We start from the raw sequence: 27,558 nt of genomic DNA, 5'->3' as shown, positions 1-27,558 counted from the left end.
ACAAGACGTGCCAGACACATCATTGAAGATGATGTGTCTGGAAGTGTTGACGCTGAGGTAACATCACATAAATATAAAATATACAAACAAAATTTGACATCCTACTGGGTAAAGAGAAGAGTAAAGATCACTCTTTGTGAGAGGTAATGACTTGAATCAAGCGTGATTTAATATTTTTAAGACTTTATTACCAAAGGCTTGAATTTGAGAATCAGCTACTTTCTTGGCAGCACGGTGGTGCAGTGGTTAGTACTGTTGCCTCACAGCAGCAATAAACTGGCCGCAAGTGTGAACGGTTGTCTGACTGGCAACCCAGCCAGGGTGTTCCCCGCCTCCAGCACCCCTCTGACCATGAAATAAATGGATTGACGGATTTTCAACTCCAGATTGCCTTTACGTGTGGAAAATGCATGGCGACTTGAGACTTGATCAAAACTCAAAATTAAACTTAAACCCTGACTTTGACGAATCAGGAAGGAAATTGTTGGTTAGTTTGTTGACTTTGCCTATTGTGGGAATTTTCATGGCTTCCTGTGTAGCTTGGATATCCAAATAGCACCGATGAGACATCTGGTCAAAGGTGTCCTGATATGTGGCTGATTTCGGGTTATGAACACACACAAAAAACAACCCAACTAATTCATCCTCAAATAAACTCGATCCTTCTGTCCTCGCAGTCTGTGTGCAAAGGGTCTACAAACAGATTCAGACATACTGATAACAAATACTGCATAGTCATTTACAGTAATCTGATTACTAAAGAATTGATCCACTTGAGTATTTAATCTAACTCGAGTGTTAGACAAGGACACAGTTTAAAAATGGAAGATTAGGATCTGAGAAGCAATTTGGAGAAATAATTACTTGAAGACTTGAGGCTTCAGGCAGCGTAAGTCCCAAAAACAAAGCAGTGGGACTGTATTGTTGCCGGGCTCATTTGACTTGTTTCCTTGAAGACCAGATTTGAGACTTTGACTTGAGCTGAGCCTAACTTATAAAGATTTACAAACTCATTCACCTTGAGTGATGTGAGCCTTGGCTTACTTGACACCTGAGGTTCTGCCTTGGTGAGATCTTGACTTGCACTCTGCTTATGGCTTCAATAACATAAAGGAGCTTTAGCATTCAATGCTAGATTTGCTTTCACAGAGCCGAGGCTTGGTTTGCGTCACCTCCAGGAGAGTAAAAACATCTCTGAGGTGCACAGGAAGCTGATACTGTGAAGCATTCTGCTTATAAATGGACTCTGCGGCAGCTGTACAAATCGGCAGGAATTCTGGTCGACTACCATTTATCTCTTTGTCTGTGTCTCACATGTGTTCACACACCCACAGATAGGGCTCTGGACACAAGTCCTCTGATGAATTGCTTTAGTCATTGGTCCAGGCTGTGTGTGCGTGTGTGTTTGTCTGTGTGTGTGCTGAGTAATGAAGAGGCCGGTGATGTTGTTCTACTCCTCCTCAGTTGCCCCTGAGCACAGGTGCTCAGCTCTTTCTGAGTGGGAGTTCTTCAATTTTCAATTCATTCATCCAGGCGAGAGCTGCAGCGCATTTATTCATTGCTGACGTGAAGCGAGCACGACGCTGACATTCTGTGTGTTTGGCACGCATGACAACGAGGCACAAGCGCAATAACATCTGTAATAACATACCGACAAAGACACGTTTGTGCTGTGCTGCTTTCTATATTAATGATCATTGACAGGCATGTCATCTTTAATGCTATACTGTCCTTTCAGCTCTGACATATACAGTATGTTAACTTGCAGACGGCTAAGACAAGGATACGAGCTGACAGCTTGCTCACCAAAAACATAAAATCAATGTGCACAATCACGATGCAGCATTTCTGTTGTTGGGCTTTGTTTTTATTTTAGTTCGTAACTGTTCAAACTACTATCAAGAAATGTTGGGGCTTTACAGATCTTTATTTATAGCTTTATACTCTTTGGCTTCTGACATCATAATCTTGTCGTGGAGCAGATGGATGTCCAGTACCATTATATTTTATTAAAGAAAAAAAACAGTAACAGATCTTTTCTGCAATTTAAAAAATAAAGCGTAGTTTATCCAGCAGAGCTGCTCAGACTCTACCATTTGCTGTCTGACAGTGATGCAAAAACAAGCAGTATCTTCACAGTCTGATGGTAAATGTGAAATATACTGCTGAACAACTGGAGAAAACTTCCTCACATGGCCATTAGACTGCTTGTCAGCCAGCTGTCCAGTTACCTTTGAGCATCTAATAATGGGGAACTATGTATACAGATAGCTGTACTTAGAGACCTAACTGATCCAAAAGATGCTTTTTCTGTAGGTCATAACACCTGCGTGGCAAAACTGCATAGCGGATGCACCATTTGTGGTAATTTTCACAAAACGAGACGGCCAATGTCTTTCCAAACATGAGAACAACCATCAGAGCAAAACACCAGACCTATTTAAACTGATAAGAAAACAGGAAATGAGAGCAGTGATCTAGATATCTTGAAGCAGGCTACTTTAGTTCTGTGCAGAAAATAGAATTTCTTAAAAAAAAATGCATACAGCTGATTTTTAAAAGTCCACAAAAGATTAAAAAACAACAACAAAAAAAGGAAAAATAAATGAATAAATGCCAATGAGAGCTTCTCAAACAAAAAGGGAAGAAACATCTTGTCTCTGGCTTTCTATCCTCAACATGATTCAGTCCAAAAATGTTAGTCTGAGCACCATACATGCATGTTTCTTTTAAAGTTATAACCACGAGACTGGACAGGACGTGGAAGACAATGTGTTGGTAGTTTACCATCAGGCTGAACGACACACTGGGAGCCTAATGTTCTTTTAATGGCTGCTGTGTTACTTTATTGTAAGGAGGGCCTGGAGAGAAGTGAATGTGCTGATTGATAACCTGAACAATCTCCGCTAGCCTTCATGACACAGCACCAGCAACTCATCCTGCCAGGTTCGTCATCCAGAGCCACGACTGGCAGCGCTCATGCACAGCACAGCACAGTGACTCGGCAGTACGGCAGTGCATTCAGGGATCGAAGGACTAAAAAAGATACCTGGAAATCAGCTCCTTCTGCTGCTTGTATTCAATTTGGGCCTGTTGTTGCCTCCAATCAATACTTGTAATCATTCAGTTGTTGTGCGTATAAAGGCTGGATAATTACGTTTTCAAAGTCCCAGTGTTAAGCCAGTCTCTCATTTTTTAGTCACTGCCACTGTTATATTTTTAAACTTCTCACTGATGAATAATAGTTTTATAACAGAACTTGTAATCGCTAATCAGCTTGCACAGTCAGGCTTGAACTCGTGCGAATGCTGGCACGTAGATGGTCATTTTGGTGCCAGTGTGGCATCATCACTTTTGGATTGAAAAGACCACAAGAAAGAAAGCAAAGAGTTTATTTAATGCAAAACGAAACAGCATAATTGTTTCATTAGTGTCTTTAGTGTTATTACCAGATTTAGCAGAGCAATCTGTTCCATTACTGTGTTACAGAAAAATGTAATTACAGTAACACTCAATAAGGCGTTACTCCCATCACTGCTCCTCGGGCGCAGCCACAGTCTCTGCTGGGGCAATGCAGGAAACACATGAATTTGGCTATCAGGAGCAGTTTGCTGATTTCCATCAAAGGGTAAAACAGCATCAAAGGGAAAAGGGACGCCCTCTGACTGGGCATGTCCCCTGGGATGCCTTGGAAGGGCAGGGTGGAGGGGAAGTTGATTTTGCACGACTTAAGATGAGTCTAAACCCGCTGAGATCACACCAAGGAGGAGGTTTGACACAATGAATTGTACACTGATGTAACCTGACTTTTACATTTTACAACAATGATTCTATCTATCTATCTATCTATCTATCTATCTATCTATCTATCTGTCTGTCTGTCTGTCTGTCTGTCTGTCTGTCTGTCTGTCTTATTAAGGTGGCAGTAGCGTTGCTGCTTCAGTTGTCAGTATTCCAGGTCTGTATTTTGCTGCTTGCACTTTTTCAATTACTCTCAAACCACAGCTTCCACATTTTGTGTTTGTATCTCTTTCCTGAGCAGAAGCTGTGTGAAAGCTCCCTGCAGTTCACAACAAAGAGATAACCCAAACCGTGAGGGTGTAGCATCAAAACTGGAGGGACAAAAAAGGCATCAGTTAGAAGACTTGTGATTGGAAGTCCTGTTATCAGTTGTCTGAGAGAGCCCAACAGTGTGGTTCACACCATCATCATCGACTCCCACACTTCCCTCCCTCCCTCCCTCCCTCCCTCCCTCTCCTCCTCCTCATCCCTCCCTCCTCGTGTTGTGGAAAAGCTGCCAGGCTGCAGCCACTGTAGGCAAGCAGCCAGCCTGCTATCACAGCCCCTATACATAACCGCAGAATCGAGGGAAGTCCAAAATTAAAAGTATTGTTATCCCTGCGGCTGGTGGCCACAGTGCAACGGAGTGACAGGTTTATTTCATTGTGCCGTCTCGGGTGACCTTGGCTTTGGCCTCTAGTCTGTACCCCCTCCAGACACACTATTCAGACCTGGCCCTGTCAGCAGGGCTGCAAGCACAGAGTCCCAGAGACAAGCAGGTTGCTGCTGGATTTCTCATTCAACGTGTGGTGAGTGAGAATTTCCAAATCTGACTCTTTTAACATTTTTACCAATTCTGTTCGTGCCAAAAAATGTCCTTGTGAATGAATTTCAATATAATCTACCATTAGGGTTGCTATGGTGATGGCTGTGTGCATGTCAGTTGCCATGCAACTTTTTTCCCTCTTCAGAGAAAGCACATAGCTAGGTGGCTATGTGCAAAGATCCCAGTGTATATCAGTGAATTGTTTTTGCTGATTTGCTTTTTATTTGTTGAGAGTTGGACAAAGATTGTATGTTTCCCCCAATTTCACCAGTTTAGGACACTGGGTTTTTAAACTGGGAATGGATGTTGCTTATCGGATACACATGGAGAGGCATTTTTCATAAACATAAACAAAAACATGCTTCACATCAAGGTCCCTACTTGCAGTACTTACAAGGAGTTAGGACCCTAAAGTGTGTTGTTAGCGTAGACTGTAAATAAAGGATGGAAGTGATTACCACAACAATAAGCTCAGCGTTCTGGATGTCACTGTACACGGCACACCATAAACTAAGTTTTTATTAAGATCATATGTGTCATGGCTGTGTGCAGGCAGGCAGGGAAAAGGACCCAAAACGCGGGACTCAAAACAAACAGCTTTATTGCCAGTTGCAAATTGAACAGGAGACTAACTATACTGGGAAGACATAAACTAACGGGCAAGCAAACAGGTTAACGGGACACACTGAAGGTTGATAGTACGATGCGACAACGAGCAGGGGAAGACGCAGACACTAAATACAAGAGGAGATCAGGACTGAGAGGAAACAGCTGGGAGACACAGCTGACGCTGATTACACAGACGAGACAGGGAGAACACATAACTGAACACACCGACCTTCAAAGTAAAACAGGAAGTACACGAAGAGGTAGACTGGAAAAGGAGAGAAAGAGATCACGAGGGAGAGAGGCAGACAGGCTGGAGAAAACAAGATGGCACAAGAACTCACATCACCATAAAAATAGATACACATAGAGGACAGAGACACGAAGGGAAATGCAAAAAACGAAACAACTTAGGAAACCATAGAATGAATAATAAAATAACAAAATACAAAAACACAAGAAAACTAAGAATGCTGGGTCAAAATGACCCAGGACCATGACAATATGTCAAGTGAGGATTAGGTTAATTTTCCGCCGTTTTGCAACCAGTGGAGTCACCACCTGTTAGAAGAAGTCCAGGCTTTGAGGCTCTTCTCCACTGTCTTCGCTTTTTAGATGTTTTTTATGTACAGTTTGTGGCTTACAGTATTGCTTTAAGTAAAAATACAAAAATAAGCTACAGAGTTGGGTTTGGACTGGTCCAATGACATGACACAGCAGAAAGCGCTACTTGTAGCTATGTTCTCTGTGCCAAACCTTTCTGCATACCCACATTACAAATCTAATCTATGATGTGCCTACAGTTGTTGCAAGCCATTTTGTAACCCACCTCCATCCCAGCTACTTCTTTCATGCAGAGACTCACTGATTGCTGCTCTAGTTTGCCCCATTATTTGGTTCTTGAATTAATTAAAGAGTGATTTAAACCAGACATGCTTTCTTAAGCATACTGTATTCTGCAAACAGATGTTTTTTGTTTTTTTGCTTGCATTTGTGACTTACAGCCACCCTGCAATCCCTTCTAAACCCAGCTGCAAAGAAGTCTGAGGTAGTGATATTGAATCCAGGTTGGTGAACGAGTGTTAAGCATCAAATCTGTCAACAGCTCCCAATGAACCTCTCATCCTGTCTGGGATTTTTGGCAGTGCCGTGACCTTGACTGTCATGTGCTATTATCTTTTACCTGCTGGTGTGCACAGAGCTGAACCATGAGCCAGCTCCACAACAGGAGGCCAGAAGAGCTGAATCACATTGCAACGAAAACTTCCTCTCCCCTGTGATGACTAGTATACATGAAACACCACCTGGCATTATCTTGTCTCCTCCATCCGCCTACCCATAGCCTCACTACTTGTACCTTGCAAGTTAAGGATCACCTATATGAGTCTGCACCGGTTTTGCAGCACTGATGAAGCGTAATTAATGTAGAGAGGCTCAGCTGCTGTCTTTGCACCTTTCCATTGAGCTCATTAGGCCGGGAACGTGACGCTAACAAATGAAAACATGAGGGAGCTATGGTGGTGAGATGCTATCACCTCAGCATCATCATGTTCATATGAAAGTGAAGATGGGTTTGGGACTGTTGTAGCTAGTTCCATTTCTTCATACGTGTATATCTGAAAAACTCATTTTCTGCTGCTGCTTCTACTACTGTATTCTTGCAGCCCATTACAACCAAGCTCATATCATTATAGTCAAAGCTGTGAGTTAAGAGCAGTGAAGCAGCGAGCGTCTCTGTTTTCATTTTCTAAACATTGCGAAAGAGAGCAAAATTGAGAGTCTATGTCATCTAATGATGTGTCACGATAGCCTGTTTAGTTGCGTATTTTATTATGTTCTTTTTACCCGTCGTTTTAGTCTTTGTTTGTCTTTTGTAACATGGAAATAGAGCCGGGAGAATTACAGTTTTGCAGTTGTTTTTCTCGTTTGTAATTTGATAGAAGCTTGTCTCCATTATTTCGTGTTTATGACTTCCCCTTGTTAAATTTAACAAGTTACATTTTCCTGCCACGTTTTGTGTCTGGCAGTTGTACCTGCAGGAGCTACTCTTAATCCTCCAGTCTCTTAACAGTACTGGAGTACTAATGCTAAGTGTGTATGTTTTACAATATATATTTATTTTTTGATCCCACATATAGGCTCTATTTAAAACTTTAGCCATACTGCTCCAGCCATTGATTTCTCTTGTTTAGGATTTTTTCTGTAAATGTTGTGCCTGCTAATGTTTAGCTAACACTAGCAGGCTTGGTTAGCAAGCTGTGTCCATCTATACAGGTGCATCACATCTGCTAACTGACGCTAGTTAATACACTAATCAAATAAAACTGAAGCACAGACTTCTTAAACAGTCTGTTAGCAACAGTGACTAGAAGGTAAACCATGCTATTTGTCAGATAATTGCATTAAAAAGACTCAAAATGACACCAACAAACACAGTTAAGATATTACATCTGCTAGCTGTTTGCTAGCCTAGCAGACAGCTATTAGCACCCGGCTGTCAATCAATATAAGCATCCTTCTAACAACACAGCTGTAATGCAATTTAAATATTTGAATGTCATATAATATATTACAAAAAACATCCATCTATGTATCTATTATTTTATGTATCTGTTGCTTCCTTACCTGTTACTTAACAGTCTTTTTAATAAATTATAAAATTGTTTAAGGTTGCATTCAGATTTATGGTCTCTACTAGTTTACAAGCATTAAAATGTTCTCCAGTGACAGCGATAAACTGGATGACTCAGATGTAATGTGTTGTCTCTTTTCATTTCTCTGAGTGGGACTACATTTATGGGAAATAAAGTGTGCTTTTGTTATCCGTCCCTCTTATCTCACACGTCTCCCACAGAAGCACAGGTTGCCCGCAAGCAGAGCCCTGAACCTGGAGGGGGCCTATCCACAAAAGGAGGCAAACGTGAACATGCGCACACTCCTCCAGGGGTGAATAGAGATATGTGTGTGTATATGGCCTTTTATTTAGCAGAAGGCCATCAGTGAGTCATTCTCCTAAAGAGCGCCCTTGGGTACTGGTCTCGCTGACACACACGCAGTGGCTGTCTCAGAACAAGGCTCACTGGTCAATGTTTAATGCCCCATAATTGGTTTTACTGACCAGCACAGCCTGCAGGATGCCAATGCTGATTTGAAGCCCGACCATTGAGGCTGACCACCACTGCAGTCCTACCTGGATTTGTGAAATATGTAATTCATTTGCTCTCACAGGTGTAACTGCTGGGTGGCAGTCATTACAAGGATTAATCTGTCAAGGTTAAGCTGGACGATGTTGTCTGCGATTTCGTCCTTTCCCCTGTCTGTTCTGCTAAAAGCTATCCATACATAGTCATGGTTTATCACACTGGCGTTTAATGATCATTTAAATGCGAGTTGATATCCAAGCCCTGAGTTTCATCTCACCTTGCTTTCTTTTTGCTGTGTTTCTCTCAGAGAACCATGAGCACTGTGGAGGAGGACCCGGATCACATGATACCATGAAGACAAGCCTACAGGTCCTGCGCTGCCAGCTGCTGAGTAAGTAAAGCCTGTGGGGGGTTAAAAGGGAGGCCCAGCAAGCCAGTCGACGTTTCACATGCAAAACAGAAAGATTGGTTGGTTTTGAAGAAAGCAACCATTTTTTAAATTGTTCTAAAACATTCCGGTTATTTATTTGCAGCTTTATCATGCTTGATTTATATGGAGCATTAACATAGAAACATAGAGGTGAAGATAAAATGAAAGCAAAAAATGGTTTAGAGTCAAGCATTAACCTAGAGGACTGAAAAATTAAGCCATTTTAAAGCTGCACTTGCTTGAGTGGGCACTAGAGGCTCTCCCTATAGACTCCCAATGTTAACATTTTCAACTTTACAGCAGAAATGGACATTGAATGTTCACAAAAAGACTAATTTATTGAAAGTGTATCAAAGCTTTACAGCCTCTATTAAGTACAGATGGGTATAGCCACTAGCTCTCTGCTCAGTCACATCACCGCTCAAGTGACTGAATTTGACTTCTTCACTATATTTTTGCTTTTAGAACCTTTTTAATTAAAATAGCATTCAAAATATCATTTTGAATATTTATATCCTACCACCAAGTAGCATACAAAAATCAGAAGGTCACTCTCAGACTTCTCTGGTCTGCATGTCGAGGCATCCTTGAGCGAGATACTCAATCCTGAGTTGTTGGTTGGCAATTTATGCAAATGCTTGATGTCTGTATATGTGTGAGCAGCTGAGTTTGGCTCATAGTCCAAAAGCACTTTGCATGCTCAGTAAGAATGGAAAAGCATTATACAAGAAGCAGTCCAGTCCACTAATTAACATGTATTCATTTCTGTGTAATGCCCCTATATAGTCTGGAGTCTGGTGTTAGCTGATAACTTCACTACCACTTCACCCTATCATCCAAATGTGGACTTGTGGACAATGTAGCAAATGCGAATTTACAAAATAAAAAGCCTTAAAACTCTAATTCACTAACCAACAGTTAATGTCAAGGGGGCTACGTCCATCTTTGATATACAGTTTATATCTATGCTGCTATTCCCAAATTGGTTATATTGGAGTGTTCAGAGAAAATCTAAGTTTTCCAGATGTTAGCTGTTGTAATGTGGTAATTACCAGAATGCAGCTTTCTTTATCCCTTGCCAGTGAATTATTCCAGTGTTTTCATAATTTCTCTAACTTTAAGTCTTGCATCTCTTGGCAACTTATCTTCTAAAAGAAAAGAAAATTATTTATATAAATTCCTCTATAGCTGAAGGCCATTCTGTCAGGGATCCCCTGTTTGTGGACATCAGATGCTGTACATACAGTGCTGGACACCCTTAGTTATTGTCATAGTTTAGGTCTGTGCTGTTTTAAATTCACAGGATAGAATCAAGGCCCGATGTACAAAGTTCTGGCAGGCTACCGCCGCAGAATGTCACATGAATATGGAACATGTTGGTCACACTGAAACCCACCAGGCTCCAGGACTGTTAGCTGAAAGGGCTGATGATATCTGGTATTCACCCCTAAGCTCCACCTCAGGGCGCTGGAGCCCAAGGCTGTCTGACAAGTCTGCCTCAATCCCTCAGAAGTGATAAACTTGGACTAGACCACTGTGAGCTGAGTGCTTTAAGCTGGTGCAGAGGTGGAGGGAGGTCACCCTGCAGCCGTTTAACCGGAAAAGGAGAAGTTTGAGTTGAAGTTGTCGACTAGGTTTGTGTGGATTTTTATTTTATGTGTGGCAGCACGGTGGCATGGTGGTTAGCACTGTTGCCACACAGCAAGAAGATCCTGAGTTCAATTTCACCATCAGGCCAGGGTCTTTCTGTGTGGAGTTTGCATGTTCTCCCTGTGTTTGTGTGGGTTCCCTCCGGGCGCTCCGGCTTCCTCCCACTGTCCAAAGACATGCACTTAGTGGGGATAGGTTAATTGGTTAATCCAAATTGCCCATAGGTGTGAATGTGCGAGTGAATGTGAGTGCGAATGGTTGTCTGTCCCTGTGTGTTGGCCCTGCGACAGATTGGCGACCTGTCCAGGGTGTATCCCGCCTCTCGCCCAATGACAGCTGGGATAGGCTCCGGCGCCCCCCGCGACCCTGAAAAGGATAATTTTATCCTGTCTTCCTTCTCTCACCCCAACCGGTCGCAGCAGATGGCCGCCCCTCCCTGAGCCTGGTTCTGCCGGAGGTTTCTTCCTGTTAAAAGGGAGTTTTTCCTTCCCACTGTCGCCAAAGTGCTTGCTCATAGGGGGTCATATGATTGTTGGGTTTTTCTCTGTATCTATGAAGCGCCTTGAGGCGACTTTTGTTGTGATTTGGCGCTATATAAATAAAATTGAATTGAATTGAATTGATAAGCGGATGCGAATGGATGGATGGATAAATCTAAAGCTCAGTTTGCTGTCATGCATTCAGTTGGAGATTCAGAGAGAGAGGGCTGGACTCGATTCAGAGATCGAGTCCAGCCCTGAATTTCCTCGAGCGCATAACTCTTCCATTAGAGTTTCCCCAATCAAGTGTGCAGAGACGAGAGACCCACCTGTGTCTGTTTCTCATTTCTCTCTCTGGATGAGCCATCTGCTAGAGACAGATGTGCCTTAACATCTCAAGGCTGCAGGCATGAACAGGGATGCTTCAGATAGAGAAGAACTGGGACAGATGATCCCATATTATAACGGGACAGTGAGTGTCGGAGAAGGAAGTTTTATCAGCACTACTTACTATGACCATGTTGTACTGAAAGAACACATCTGAAACAACTGAGACTCACAATTTGTTATAGAAAATTGAATTTTTGCCTCCAAAGCTAGAATAAATAAAAATTTAAAAAGGCCAGTTGGAGCAATGTGTAAATGAGTACACAGGGCTTGAGAAATCTTCCCATCTGACTTCTTCTTGTCTTGTATTTTTGAAATGTGCTGTTGGATACTTTGTCATCTTTATAAAGCCACTATCAAAGTGAATATGCCAAAATTCTCTCGAAGACGCTGTCAGCGTCTGTGACTCTGTGTAATTGCAGATTTGCTGCTCAGCGCTCCGCCCAGATTCCAGACAACTTCCTGTTTAATCTCTCGTCATCCTGTCAGGTGCGGTGCTGCTGTCACACTCGACGAAGCTAAATCATTATCCCAGTAAACAGCAAAAGGACCCTTTGTTGTTCTTGTTTTCGCATTCTCTCTCCACCAGATTTTCAGATAAACACGTCCCCGTTCAAAGCTGCTGTAAGCTGACAAACAATTCAAATTCAAACAGGAAGCCATTATCCTGTTACCCAAGCTTTGCCGCTTATCTCTGAGCCCACATCTGCAGACCTCCCTGTTCCGCCTCTCCACCGCCCTGCCCATATCGAAGCCTTCTCCGGGACCGTCCCACAGGTCCCAGAGGATGTGCCTCATCTATCTGCTGGGACACACCCAGAAGCAAACCAAAGGAATTTGGCTCTTTGTGCTACTGTAAAGATGCCACTTTATTTATACGCACGCATATGTCGTTCCAAAATGAAGAATATCGGGATTTTTCTTGTTTTCCAAGTCACGAGCGAGATTAGCAGTTGTAGCAATAAAAACGGCTTTCCAGCAGTGCAGTTGAAAGGCCCTTTCACACAGATTCAAACTGACAAGCTAATTCAATGCTCATACTAAGTTTGAGCTTCTATTGTGAGTCACAGAAATGTTAATTCTAAAATGAGTGGCTTTCCTGATTAACTGAGCAGCTTTAGGCACATGATTCCTCTCATGGCATGTGCCTTTTTTTTTGCCTTTGTGTGAAAGTAAGTATCTTGCGGATACAAAGGAGGGCTGCAGAACAAAAAAAACATTTTGAAAACATCTCAGTGTAACTCTGAATAGAAGTACCATACATATTAAAGGGCAGAAGGAGGTGTAATGGCAGCAGGAGGTGGACTGCAGCATTATTAGTGACAAATAGATGCAGTAAAAGCATATTAGCATTTAGTGAGTATATCAGCATTTTTTCTCCTTTGGAATTTTATATACTGTGGCGGTTTGTTTTTCTAAAATACCTCCTTGTACTCCGTTTCACTGATTGCAATCTGGTTCCCAGTACAACCCCAATTTCATCTGTCTGCTGAGCCGCTCCACTCATTTATGAAACAGACTTCAGATCGATTTTGATCTTAAGCTTGTCTCCGAGGGGACTTATTATGTTGATTTCCAGCTCGACTTTGTTATTCTTGGGCTACTCCACTATCAGCGCTTTGCATAATTCACAGTTCATCCTTTTACAGCCAACTTACTTCTGATTGGCTGCCCCTCGTAAACAAAGCTGGTGGGTGGAGCATCTGTACTTACACCCGGAGCTGTGCGTGTGAGATGGCTATATTAGGGATGTCATCGCTCACTGGGATTATGGAAATAATCTTATCTTATTTGATCCAAGTGATTTCCTGCCGGTTATTACATGTGGTTTGAAGCCTCTGGTGAACTTTCATGACTTCTATATGCGCTAATGAACCTCTTTTCATTGGTGTGTTTGTTATTTGATGTTTTTGCTTGCTTTTCACTTTCTGATGGATCGACTAAACCATGATTTGTGAAGGCATTTTGTCGTATGGTAGAATCACAACACGAGTCCAGTCATTTATGAGAAATTCAAGATTTACTAACATTTAATTCAATTCTATTCAATTTTATTTCATTTTATTTATACTGCGCCAAATCACAACAACAGTTGCCTCAAGGAGCTTTCTATTGTAAGGTGCACCCTACAATAATACATACGGAGAAAAACCCAACAATCAAATGAACCCCTATGAGCAAGCACTTTGGCGACAGTGGGAAGGAAAAACTCCCTTTTAACAGGAAGAAACCTCCGGCAGAACCAGGCTCAGGGAGGGGCGGGGCCATCTGCTGCGACCGGTTGGGGCGAGAGAAGGAAGACAGGATAAAGACATGCTGTGGAAGAGAAACAGAGATTAATAAGAAGTGTGATTCAGCAGAGAGGTCTATTAACACATAGTGGGTGAGAAAGGTGACTGAGGAAGAAATAATCAGTGCATCATGGGAGTCCCCCAGCAGCAAACACCTATTGCTGCATAACTAAGGGAGGATTCAGGGTCACCTGATCCAGACCTAACTATATACTTTAGCAATACTCATCACAGCTTTTTTATGCTTATTGTCTTCTATTAATATAATGTAAGCACACTTTTGGGAATGATCTTTACTTTTCTTACAACATTTCTGTGAATATATTCTCAATTCTGGAGCTTTCGGACACTTTTTAACTCCAACTTATTAAACTTCAGAAGCGGCCACTTGGTCGAATTCAAAAGAAGTAATCACAGAGGAGCTGGGGTGTGAAACTTCTTCATAGTTTTAGACTCTATTTTATTATTTTTTATTTGTTTTTTATTATTACCAACTATATTGATGCAGATATTGGTGGTATCGTAGGTACAGTAACCAATGATAGCAGCTGTAGTGGCACACATTGAAGTAGTACCACAGCCGGCCTACTAGAAACTGTTACAGAAGTGCAGTGGGTCCACTGAGTCAGTCGGGGCTGATGGCTCGCTGTCCAGGCGAGATAATCCAATCTTAGCAGCAGTTAGTCAGACAGCTCTCGGCTGATAAAGGGTTTTGTCCGCCTGACACTGATGGATCCGATCTGTTTCTGTGGTTCTGTGACAGCACATCAAAGCTTTAAATTAAAGGCTTGGACTACCTTTAACAAAACTTCTCTTAAGCTTTATGATTACTTTGATTCGGCTCTGTCAGCTTTTATTCCTCAAAAGTTGAGATATGGACTGATTTTATACTGGGGGAGACAAGCCGTGCTGTGTGTGTGCTGGCGTGGTGTGATATGGGCTCATTGGTATTCTTATAAGAGCTGCAGATAAAGCCATCTTCGTTTGCCCCAGAGGATTGAAGGGGAATCCCATAGAGGGCTGTCTGCTACCGTGGAGTGGTTTTTATTAGCATAAATGAGGCTAAATATGATCCACGGAGGGTTGGCTGGGCGGTGTGGAGGACATCTTTAATTATGGGCTGTGGTTTAGTGATTTGGAGCTTCTAAACCAGCAGTTAGGCACGTTTATCCCATTAGACTACGAGACATAGTGGACATACAGTAATTCCCTTTAGTTCTTGTACATTTGCATATCAGACATTTTGGTTAATGATTTTATTCAGTGAGATCACAAAGAAACAATCTGCTTGTGGATTTATGGTTGTTAATGCAGCACGGGCATTATTTCTGACTAACAACACTTAAAAAAAACCTTTGCCGCACCTCTTATAAAGAAAGAGAGATCTCAACCAAGGTTGTAATAAACTTACTTCATTTACATGTATTAAAAAAAACATTTGAATACAAAAAACGTCTCTCTTTTTGCTGCTTGTTCAGCTTGATTGTAAAGAACTTGTGATTCCAAGGGAATTGTGCACAAGCGGGTCAAAACTTTGTACCAATACTCTTTTCTCATCACTTTTTGTGTGACTTTTTGTGACTTTCCCTGTGGTTTAGCCTGTTGTTCCTGAGGTGGAACAGGCCATCTACTAATTGGAAAGTTGGCTGATCTGTCCCAGAGTGCTCCAGGCTCTCCATCCCTAATTATCCTTGGGCAAGATACTGAACCCTGTGCTGCTTTCCGATGCATTCATCAGAGTATGAATGTGTGGATGACAGAAAAAAGTGCTTGTGAGGCATGTTATATAAAGTGCTTTAAATTGTTCACGTAGAGTAGAGAAGCATTATTCAGCAAAGAACTAGCCCATTTACCACTTTTTCAATAAAGTCTAATGAAGACTAATTATCTAGTCTAATCTAGTCTAGTCTAATTATGCTCAATCAACTGTAGAAGTCGACTTTAGAATCTGAAATTGCTCTGAAGTTGTTGTTTTTTTTGTTTCTTTGTTTGTTTTTGTAAATAAAAATAGGTTAACAGATGTGTGGATAGTGTGCAATAGTGCAAGTAATTCTATTTGTTCCAGTCACAGAGCTCCCACCCCCAACCAAAGGCTTAGAGTTTAGAATAGGTTGCCTATTATTAGGAAGGTTGACAGTTCAATCCCCCCAAATTCTGTATTAACCTGTTGAACCCCAAAGGATCTACTGCATCAAATTTTCAAGAGAGCTATATGCTATAAAAGACCAAGCCAGGAAAAACTCCTTTATACTTTTCTGTGTCTTATCCTCAGTTAGTTTGACAGAATGGCCTCTGCTGTGATGCTTGCACTGCTGATGAAGTCTCACAAGTGTCAGCTTTATTTTGATACCAATATAGTTTACACAGAGCTTGCAATCACAGAGAAATAGTTGATTCACTTTGGGCCTGTCATTTTTAAGGAGGAACCTGAGAAACACCCCGGGGCTTCGGGTCAAACAGTCCTTGGACAAGATATTAAACCCCAAGTACCCTCTGATGTTTACCTGGGTGAAGATTGGAAATGTGTATGGGGATTCTGCTTGCAGTGTAAAAAGAGCTTTGGGTTCACAGTGATAGTAAAAGAGCACTGTATAAATTACAGTCCATTTACCTTGGACTAAACTAAGAGAAGGTAGAAAGCAGAGAAGACTAAATAACCTTAATAGTGTAGTTAAATTAACCAATATAACAAATAGCTGTGCAGCACAGTGGTGCGTCAGTCGCCTTACTGCAGAAGCCTCTGGCTTTGAACCTGTCCAAAGATACTTGTCAGTGTAACTGGTGATCTTATAGTGGCCGTCGGTGTGACAGTAAATGGTTTTCCATCTTTAATTAATGACAGGAATGAGAGAGGTGGATCACAGAGCCATCAAAGGGTAATCCTCAGACATGCACAGCACTGTGCACCTGCACGTGTCATCGGCCTGTAGGAGCGACATGTAACATGTCAGCTCAACCTTTTTTATTCTAATTGACACCAAAAAGCTCTGAAGAGGTTTTTATGAAGGAGTAAAACCTTTGAAATGTACCAAGTTCTTGAAATTCTGAAGTAAAACAGCTGCTATCTAAGCTGGAAACTAGGAAAATTTAGACAGATTATTGGTTTACAAATCAAAATACAAAGTTTAACAAACTTATTAGACCAGCACAAAATGTAAGGTTTATGCCACAGCTGCCCTAAATTACCAGTATTGGTAAATCAAAATCATTTTTGACGTGTCTGTGATGGTTAATCCACAAGTAGGGTTTGGAAATTAAGCAAATTATTATTATTATTATTAAGATGTCAACTTAGAGTTATTTACTTGCATTCCTGAAGAGAAAAATTTAGTTAAATATTGTGCTTGATTAATTTTTGACTTTAATTGAGCACAATATTTGGGTATAAAAAGATGAATTCACTTCATTATTTAACTAATAAATAAAAATCTTATTTTCAGTTTTGTCGAAGTTTTTGACAGTTTTCTAATCTAATAATTTTGGTAACTACTGTCTATATAAGACATTTTAGAACCACCACAGTCTGGAGCTAAAATAGTCTGTGACGTGATGTTATGTGGGAAATATAAATAGCTGATATTTATATTTATTTTTCATCTATTTCCTCTCAAGTATTAAATAAAGCCTTGAGAGTCACAAATCACTTCACAGGTGTTCGCTTTTGTACTTTGTTTAGAGACAAAAAATGTTTTCTGACAGAAAAGTCGAAATGAAGTTAAAATAGTATTGGTATCAATAAATGTTATCCTAACTGATTAACTAAGGATTCAGTTTACACCCAAATTATTTTTCTATTGGATAACAGACAGACTGCTTATACAGTTATTTTTAACAGCACCCAGAGCAAAAATAGACAGAAAATGTACTGTCAGGTATTTTATCTTAATGCAACTTTGCCCTGCAGTTCGTTTTCTTTATAAACCTGACCTTGGTCTAGGTTCTCATTGAATCTAGGCTTTTTGTTCCCTGCGTATACTGTTCTGTTACTCCCCGCTATGCTGCTGAGCAGGGAGATGACAGAACAGAAGGATTTCAGAAGTACAGCCTGACGAACCACGACTCACGAGCCTTATTGATGGATGATTTTGCAGCTCCTATTTTTGGCTTCCTGTAGAGCCTCCAGTTTGAATAGTGGCACTGGCAGCTGCCCACTGAAGATACGGCACAACCAGCCTGCCTCCAGAACCTGCTTCATAGGCAGATTGTCGCCGTACACGTCATAGCCACATCATTCTCCATTGCACGTAGCAGGAGGTGACCCCTGGAAAGAAAGATAAATATCCCAGCCTCCTCTGCGAGTAGCCCCCCACCCCTTTAGGATTGATCATGCAGCCAGGCTGGTGCATAAGCACTGATAGCCTGCATGCCGCACACTAAGTGCATCGGTATGATTGATTAAGCCGGAAGATTCACGATGCACTGCACCTGAAGATTATTGTTCCATGGGACTGAAGTCTTAGCTTATGAGTGGCTTCAAAACATAAGGCAGGATTCCTCAGCTTCAGGAGCAAATGTTAGGTTATCACAGTGTAACTTTAGATTGGGTGTCAGAGGCTTTGGCCTCTCAATCTAATTGTGAATGAGGAGTGGGACAAAGCCTGCTTTGGATCAGCGCACAGGTGCCTGCTTTGCAACATGATTTATTGATGTCCCTCGTGGCTTCAATGGAGGACTTCAGCAAATGTCACCGGTTTTCCTATGCACTCAAAAGAGCCCTAATTCAGCAGGTTTTCTTGCATAAATTGCCCCTCCCTCCCTCTCTGCCTCTGTACACCCTGCGCTTTGGTAATTTAAAACAGGTTGACACCATTAGTCAAATAAACGAGGGCACAGTCTCGCAGTAGTTTTAGCCGGGCCGTTATTTGTCTTCATGATATTAGCATGTGCTTTTCTTGATGGTGATCGGCTGAGTGACATAGATAGCGAAGGCAACAGGTTGGTGCGAGTGATAAACGGGCTCCTCCTCGTGAAAGGAGAAAAAGCCTCAGTTCACCAGCGAAGATTCAAACTCCGCACTCGCCTCCTCACTCCTTCTTTCATCATCGCCGCTGAAAGTGGTCTGACTCCTTTTGTGGGTGTTTTTCTGCTTGCGAGAAAATATCATGTCAGACTGAAAACAGCCAACATGCACGAGGGTGGGAGGGGAAAAAAATCATGCTGAGTAAACGGGTGCCGCTGACTATGACAAATGCTTCTCTGTGTGCCCTGCTCCAGCTCAGTTTTTCATGTCTAACCTTTTTGCTTTTGTCCACGTCTTAGCGTGATCAAACACACAGGAAAAGGTGCACGATCAGGCCCACTCGCACATTTTCCACCCTTTTTTCCCTCTTTGCACTCCGTATTCTCGTCTTCTTTTCAGTGCTTCTACTCAGTAATGGATGTCTGTGAAGCTAAGGTTACTTCCCTGGTCTTTTCAATAATTTCTCTTGTTAATACCCCTCTATGTGTCTTTGTGGAGGCCAGTCCAGGCTCTCTGCCTGCTCACACTCTCTCTCCATCAGTCGGACACACAGCCGTCGTGACAAATTACACCCATTTGGCTCAGTGTGCAGCACAGTGTATGTGTAAAAACAAGCAGGTACATGTAATCACTGCAGACACAGAAATCCAACAACACAGACTGTACAGGTCAGGAATAGGTGGATTTCCTGTTTTCAGAAAAAAAATAAAGATGCAGGTGTAGCAGAGGGCAGAAAACACGATAACTCACTTATTATATTATTATATTTCCTGTTTTTAAACACGTAACTTTCCTGTGTAATCTAGGTTTATGTAAAGTCTATTTCAGAGAGAAAGGAATAAACATACTACCCCATCACCATTTATTTTATTCCTATTAAATCTGCCCAATAAGGCTAAACCATCAGTTGGAGTGCCGACATTTTCTTTCAGCCGTGCTGTGTCGTTGTGTATGCTTTTATATTTAACTGCTGCTACTTTTAGTCTTCAGCTGAACACAGAAGAGTCAGTTTCAGGGATACAGCAACAAGCAAGACGTTGGAGGTGCTCCTCATGTCTCAGCTCTTTTTTTTTCAAACCACAAACACACCACTGTTTAATAAGAAAGTCAGTTTATGCTATACTGCATAAAAATATTACAAAATGTAAAAATCCAAAGCAGTCAACAATGAGGGGACCTGTTGGCTCTCATTTGCTGTGAGGATCACTGCAAACTAACCCTTAAAACTAGCCCGAGCACAGAATGGATTGATGAGTGTGTTGTGGACATCCCCAGATTTAAACTGTATTGGACTGACGTGTTTGGCAGCACAGTCATCAAAGCGAAATGATGGAATAATGTAAGAATTCCTCCTGCAGAGACCTGCAGATTCAACGATCAGTGCTGAGGTGCAGTAAAGCCTTTTTGGTGGCTGCCCATTGATTTCTTAGTATTACAAACCACCTTGTTCATAATAATGTATTAATTATGCACAGGCAAAGCTTCAGCCACAATATAGCATAAGTTATTGCATAAGTTATCTGCCATGGGGGTCTCATAAATGTTTTTACCTTGTGCACACAGGGTTATTTATCAAGGTTAGGGGGACTGCTCCCCACAAAATCGAATATCTGTTTTCCTCTGGCCTCTGGCACTATTTGAATTGTTTTGTTGCTAGCTGTCCAGTTTTGATATTTTTTGGTATCTGGAGATAACTGTTGTGGAGATGCCCGTCTTCTTTTAAATATAATGCCACTAAATTGAAGTTGTTTGAAATGTATTTCAAAGAAACTCAGCAGCAGTGACTCTTCATGCAGTCACTCCAAATAAATCTATTTCCTTTCTATTGAGTTGTACTTCTTCTGGTTCGGTAAGAAACTCCACCACGTATCATTTCTCTGCACCATTCAGAGCTCTGATTCTGCCCATCGATGGCTAATTTAGGATCACCAGTTAAATTTTCTCTGGACTGTTGGAGGAAACCTATGGAGGCAGAGGGAGGACACGCAAACCACACAGGAAGGCCACAGACTCAAATCAGGAACCTTCTTGCTGTGAGGCAGTAGTGCTAGCCACTGAAACACCTTGCCACACAAAACTAATTTCAATTAGAGAGCCTTGAAGGAGTCCTGTAATGTTTTTTTTCTCTCATCTCACATGATCACAGAATTGGAAGCTTGCCTGCTGCCTTCTTTGGCCACCTGATCCATTTTAGCCAACTTTCTTTGCCCCTCACTGGAGGACAGAGCTCTGCACCTGACACGATGACATTAAGGGAATCCTCTCTTTGACATCATACAGAGCCAAGTGTAGAGTGTTTACAGCAGGTCGGCTTACACTGACCTTAATATTTGAACCTTTAGCCACGTTTAATATGAGAATCCACCAGTATAAAAGCATACTGGTCCCCAGTAATGATAAAAGTAAATGTCAGGGTTACATCAGAAAGAGCGTCACTCAGAAAAGCTAATAAATCATAAAACCTCTAAAACAGAATCTAAAGGTTGACCTCATTTTGTGTCCTGCACTAATTAATATTTGGGCAGTCAGACATCAGTGCATGCTAACTTTAAAAAAAAAAAAATCAGTTTTGGCCCTTTTCACATTTTAGATGTGATGTTTAATAAAATATAATTCGACTAAACTGCAAAGTCCTAAATGAATATTAATCTCCATGCTGGTTACAGATCAGAGAAGCCCATGTTTGAACTAGCTGGGAGAATCTGTGCCAGTGCATTTAGTTTGTTCATTTCTGACATAACTTTATAAAAGGACGCTATGTTTTATTCAGCAGCAGCGTGTCAGGTTGCCGGGTTGTGACAGCCAGGCTTGTGTACTGATTGAAGGCATGACTCAAGCCAGACCCTGTCACGATAAACATCCTCTCTCTTAATCGGCCTCCGTTACCTCTTTTATCTCCTTATTTAAAGCCTTCTTGCATCTACGTGGTTTCAGTTTGCACGGAGACATCTTACACCTTCCTATCCAAGGAGTCACTATTTAATTCGTCCCGATTCAGTCATTCGGCCTCGTTTCGGAGGTTGATTTTTGTCCTAATATGCACACGATTCACATTACCCAGCATCAGCAAAAGACTAAACACCTTACAGTTGACAGGCTGCATTTTATTCTCCTGCTTAAAAGATAATTTGAGGAAAAATAGAGCATCCATAAATCAACAATGGCCCCGCGTGTTGTCTCCCCAGACATTGGTCTGGGGCGGGCTCTGTGGATTAGAGACGTGACAGTCCTGGTTAATGGAAGGCAGTGCCTGGACCCTCTCTCCTGCAAGTCTGTGTGATTGAGTATGGAGGAATATGATTAATGATTCAGAGGCTGAGTTTAAATAGTCAGTGCTTTGGGGTTCTGCCCGAGTGTATTTTAAACCCCTCGTGGAAGAAAATGGAAAAAATATTCCTGTGGCGAATAAATTATACTACTAATAATATTTGATCTCTTACTGCAGCTCTTTGTTGTACGTTCTATCCAGATTTCTGTTTCTGTCTTTTTCCATTGCTCCTTAATGATGGCCATAACCTCTCAGTCATATTAGTACCTCGTGACTGTGTTTTGAGGTATTTTTTTAATGAATTAACCTCAAATTTACTTGCTTGAGGGTCTACAGCTCTGCCTGTGTACACATGCTGTTTCCATTTTTATTGCTGTTTGAGGTTTTCGTTTGTCATCAGCATGACCATTGCATATTAGTAACGTTATAATAGACATAAAAATTGAATAAGATTTAAACAGAATAAACATATTGTATTTTCCTTTTTCCCGTCGAATCTTTAAACCAGTTTTTAATAAAAGATTGTGAATGATTGCACGTTAGTGTAATCAGTCAAATCTGATCCCACTAAAGCCTGATAGAGCTCATTCGCATGTGTCACAGCACTCGATTTACCATAAACTGGTAGAAACATTCAAAGGAGCCACTAAAATAAGCTGACATGCTTTCTTATTAATGACAAAAAAAAAACCAACATAAAACCCCACTTTATATATATATGGCCTCTATCAAATACACTATTCCTTGAGTGTTCAGTGGTAGTGTTTAGGGAATCTTTCGACATTCCTACTTTGGACATCCACAGACGGAAGGAATGACATTTGACCCAAGTGCCACAGACAGGTCTGAGAAGTTGAAGAGTGATCTCACACTGATAATGGTCTGTTTGTGGCATTTGTTGTCATTAAGATAAATGTTAAGTAATGCTGGTCTTAACCTTAAAGCAATAAGCCAGTGGTTGGTGTCAGACTAACTTAATCGCTTCCCTATTTCAGTAACCGTGACTAAAACACACTAACGTGCAGTCTTTTTAAAAAGAAATCATCCCCATTCCTAATGATCTAGATATAGTTGATCTAGTCCTTAACAGATTTTAAAATAAGGTAAATAAACCTCAGATGATCAACCACGGATGAAATGTCACACCATGACATATTCATCAAACTGGAGAAGCACTGTGTCAAAAACTAAACACCACTTATGATTTGGTAGTTTGTAGAGGCACCTTTAGCAGAAGTAATTCTTTTTTTGTATTACTTTATCAGTCTCTCACATAGTTGTTCTCTTCTGTACCGCTCTTCTGTACACCATAGCTTCAGTATTTCACAGGCATTTGTTTATGTCTCTAAAGTTCCCAGCATTTCACTTCATTTCATTTCAGGTAGAGGTCTGGACTTTGACTGGCCATTACAGCACTTTGATTCTTTTCTTTTTCATCCTTTCTGCAGATTTGCTGTTGTGCATTGTGCATTGGGCCAAGCAGACTGTAATTCATTGTTTATATGTCTAAGCAAAAACTCCTTGGAACGTCTGCAGGTTGTTTAAACGCCGCAGATAGGCTTCTGACCAAATCTTCTACGTACTTGCATGTTACACCGTTGCTAATACAGCTACATTGGCTCCCCTTTGAATTCGGAGTCCATTTTGAGATTCTGGTTCTGACTTTTAGAGCTCTTCGTGGACAAGCACCGGACAAGAACTCTTTTTGCTTAGCTTAAGATCTGTGGACTCTGTGGATCTGTGAATTGCATTTGTCTTACTTTTTGTCTGTGTTGTTTTAAATGCCCTGGATTTTTTTTTTTTTTGTGAAACACTTTGTGATTCTTGTCTTGAAAAATTCTAAATAACTTTTTGCCTTACTTACTTACTTAACTATATAAAGGACTTCAACTCAATGACTGCAAGGCACCTGGGTCCTGTGGCTGCAAAACAAGCCCAAATCATTACCCCTCCACCACCGTGCTTGACAGTCGGCATTAGGTGTTTGTGCCAATATGCTGTTTGGTTTTTGGCTAGTGTGGTGCTGTGCATTATGGCCAGCCATCTCCACATGGGTTTCATCCATCCAAAGGACATTGTTCCAGAAGTCTTGTAGTTTGTTCAGATGCAACTTTGCAAACCTAAGCTGTGCTGCCATGTTCTTAGAAAAAAAGCGGCTTTCTTCTGCCAACCCTTCCTAGCCCTTCCTATGCTTCTTTATTGTTTTCCTAATTGTAATTTCATGAACTTTAACATTTAACACGCTAACTGAGGAATTTAGAATCTGAGATGTAGTTCTTGTGGGTTTTGTTTTTTGTAGTGTCTGGCCTTGGGGTAAATTTGCTGGGATGTGCACTCTTGCAAAGATTGTAAACTGTCTTCAATGTTTCCCACTGGTGAATAATCTTTTTCTAACTGTAGAGTTATGGACTTCACATTGTTTGGAAATGGCCTTTTAACCTTTCCCAGATTGATGGGCGGCACCAGTTGCTTCTCATGCCTCCCTAGCATCTGACAAGATGTTCTGCTTTCATAAAGATGCTCACACTTGCTGATTAACAGTTAATCAAGAGTATTTAATTAGCAGCTTCTGGCTTCTACCTAGTCTTAATTCCTTTGGAGGCAATGAGGATGTTCTTAGGTTTTCAGAAACTGTTATATGTCTTGTTTTGCAATTTATCTGAGGCTATATTTATCTAATTATAAGACCAGCTAAGGACCAGATGCTTTTTATTATGTCTTTATATGTAAAACCTTCAAATTGAAGACCGTGTTGTGCTTTCTTTGTGCTATGACTGTATACCAGACAAGAATTTAGATGATATTTATTGCTGTGTAGTCTGTTGTCTGGATGTATAGAGTCTGCACAGTGGGGACTCTGCTAATGTGTCGGATTAGTTGTGATTAAGTATAAATAAGGGGTGGAAAGGAGAGAGTTAATGTGGAAATTAATAAGGCCTTTCACATTCCTCCCTCTATGACTTTCTAGCTGTCTAGATAACACTATTCCCCACTGGCACCTGCTAATGTCTTGTCACTACGCAGCCTCCTTACGGGATTGAGCTTGAGAAAGCAAATCTGTCAAGCTCTTAGAGATGGCTTTAGCATTTTAAGTAGGCCATACTGACACTGAGACTGTCATAAATCAATCTACTGTATTAATTGTAGGAAAATCATTAAAAGTCATTATGTCTACTAACATGACACATTTCACCATCTGACTGTTGACTCGATTTTATGATGACAAAGGTCAATGTAAGAGGTAAACAGAGTAAGCATTTTTTCTTTATGATAAATCATCTTTTTCTATTACTATTTTTCTTTTTTTTTTTAAATGTCATGTCTAAATATGCAAATGAGACCTTATATATTTAAATGTACCAGAGTGCATAATTTCCCATAAACTTTGGTTAAAGTAAGGTTAAAAATTCTAGTTTCAGCTTGTTGAGATTCGAAACTCAAAGGTTTATACAGAGGGAATTTTTTAATATCTCTTTTTAACACTTCATAAATTAGGAAATAACCAAGTTTTAACTGATGGACTAACTAATATAGATGTGGTACTTTACTGGTTACTCAGGTATTTTGTGCGACTGTCCAATGGTAAATGTGTTAAAAAATAAACTCTAAATGTTGTCTGAAAGGACAAATTAATGACTTACACATGAGAAAACTTGTTTTTTTCCTGATGTCTTGCTTTAAACAAGAACATTTATAGAAACTGGATTGCTAAGAATATTATTTGCAGCTATATCTTACTGTTTTATTACAAGAGAACTGCGTGTCCAAGGAGAGAAGCATCCTCTCTGTCCCAGCTGCCACCTTATCCATGCACAGATACACGCAGTAGCGCTGTTCTAGTGAATAATGCAGTTAATAAAGCAATCTAGTTAAACTAGGTGACTGACACGCATAATGCTTCAGTAGATTAAAGGCTAAGAAGCATAATGAATGCAAGACAATGCCACACGTCTCAACTAAACAGCCGAGCAGTCAGTTATAGCCGCAGGGCTGCAGCTTCATCAAGGTTTGCTAAACAAAATGCACAGGAGAAAAGAGTTTTAAAAAATCAACTTTACAGGAAACAATCAAGAGTTCAAGAGACTAAAAAGGATTTCTATGTTATTCTGTTTGCGTCTGCAGGTGTTCTAGCATTCCTAGCACTGCCAGCAGGACTGGTGTCATCAGCACAGGAGCTGTACCTCAGCCACACATCCCAGGACTCTGTCTACATGGCAGTCACACACAGCAGTCCCCTGTCCTCACCCAAACCTCCACCCCTGGACTGGCATCAGGAGGGGTCGAGTAGCGGGGAATGGTCACCCAAAGGCATGCAACCCACAAATGCCCTCCTTCCTACGTCTGCTCTTCCCCCCTTACACTTGCATCGGCTTGCCCAAGCTTCCAACTTAGCTCGTGAGGATCCTCCCAGTTATGACAGAGTCACCCCAAACACTGTGAGCACTGGCAGTCATGTGAATCACCCCAAAGAGCCCAGCTCTGATGTTGTAAACAGAAGTCTCAAATTGCACAAATTGGTCAGGGCCCATAACCCAGTTACAGTCAGCACGAACCAGGCCAGCAGCAGCAGCAGTCCTAAATTTCTTAATGCAGAGAGGCCAAATATAAATGTGGAATCTGCTGCTATAGGGGCCCCAAACCCCCTGGCACCTCTGTCCAGCTCTGGAGCAGAAAAAGGGGATGCACTCGATGCAAACCACACAGGGCCTCAGAAGCTGAGTGTAGAGGAACTCGGGCAGCGGTATGCTCCACGCCTGCAGCCCCCCTCTTCACTCTCAGTCGATGCTGATGCTGCACGAGGCCTGAAACTCAGGAATCATGCTGTAGGATCCCCGCACCACGCCATCACCCTTCGCGAGGTGCATGGAGTGGATGAGCCCCCCACTGCTCAGTTGGTTGTCACTGTTAAGAGCCCACCACAGAATCAAACTTTCACTGCGTCCATCGCCCTGTCCACCGTGACGGGCGTCACAACACAGAATTCAACACTCACGCCAGCCACTCGCTCTGCAGCGAACGACATCACCACTGTGGAAAGTCAGTCTCAAGGTTCTGTTCAAGGTAACAGCACTGACCTGCTAGGGAATGCAACAGCATATGGGGAGCACTTCTCCAAGAGCACATCAGTCGAGATGGAACAGCAGGCAAACAGCTCAGAGCCCACTTCCACAACCAGCGGGAACTTCCAGATCACACCGTTGCCAATCACCACTCCAACACCTGGCCACAATCCAGGCACTGCTATCGACTCCACGTCATCCCAAAAGGACATCTGCTTTAGCAGGATGGCCATCGTGTGGATCGTGCTGGCCATCAGTGTGCTCGTGTCCTCGTGTTGTAAGTAAAACCAGAGCAGCTTGGAAAACAAAGAGAGTCACATTCTGTCTGAAAGAAATGGTCTCAATCGTCTGCTTTACTGCAGAGAGTTTATACCACCTTCACACTTGTATATTTAATAAGAAGCCACAGAAGTTTAGTTTCACATAAAGAGTGGGAAGAAAAAGGGAAATGGCCTTAGTTTGATAGGCATATCTAAGTTAGTGGGTTTCCCTTGTTTGGTTGTGGCTAGAGATTCATATTTAACCTCTTTACATTCACCTGCTTGTGGTGACCTGTTTTTTATCGATTTAGCTTCCACCTTCTTTCATCCAATTTAAGCTTACGCATGCCATAGTTAAAAAGCTTAAGAAAAGCTGCATGAAAATCATTTAAAAGGTAACATCTTGTGGGATTTTTGG

The 27,558-nt window shown here is 41.5% G+C and overlaps 1 protein-coding gene across 2 annotated transcripts in view; it reads left to right on the top strand.

The window, feature by feature from the left end:
* tmem108 (transmembrane protein 108) overlaps positions 1-27,558 on the top strand; it is a 57,767-nt gene that overhangs the window by 24,343 nt on the left and 5,866 nt on the right. For both annotated transcript variants that reach the window (XM_006794978.3, XM_087846246.1), the window contains exons 2-3: positions 8,663-8,746; positions 25,943-27,157. In XM_006794978.3, coding sequence (XP_006795041.2) covers positions 8,707-8,746; positions 25,943-27,157 — 1,255 coding nt within the window. In that variant the 5' untranslated portion in view covers positions 8,663-8,706. The remainder of the gene's footprint in view (positions 1-8,662; positions 8,747-25,942; positions 27,158-27,558) is intronic.

This window comes from Neolamprologus brichardi, chromosome 9 (assembly GCF_056152115.1).
Source record: "Neolamprologus brichardi isolate AB-2024 chromosome 9, ASM5615211v1, whole genome shotgun sequence".
NCBI classification, from domain to species: Eukaryota; Metazoa; Chordata; class Actinopteri; order Cichliformes; family Cichlidae; genus Neolamprologus; species Neolamprologus brichardi.
Note: the sequence above shows the minus strand (reverse complement) of the source record. Positions and strands in the feature narration are given on the sequence as shown.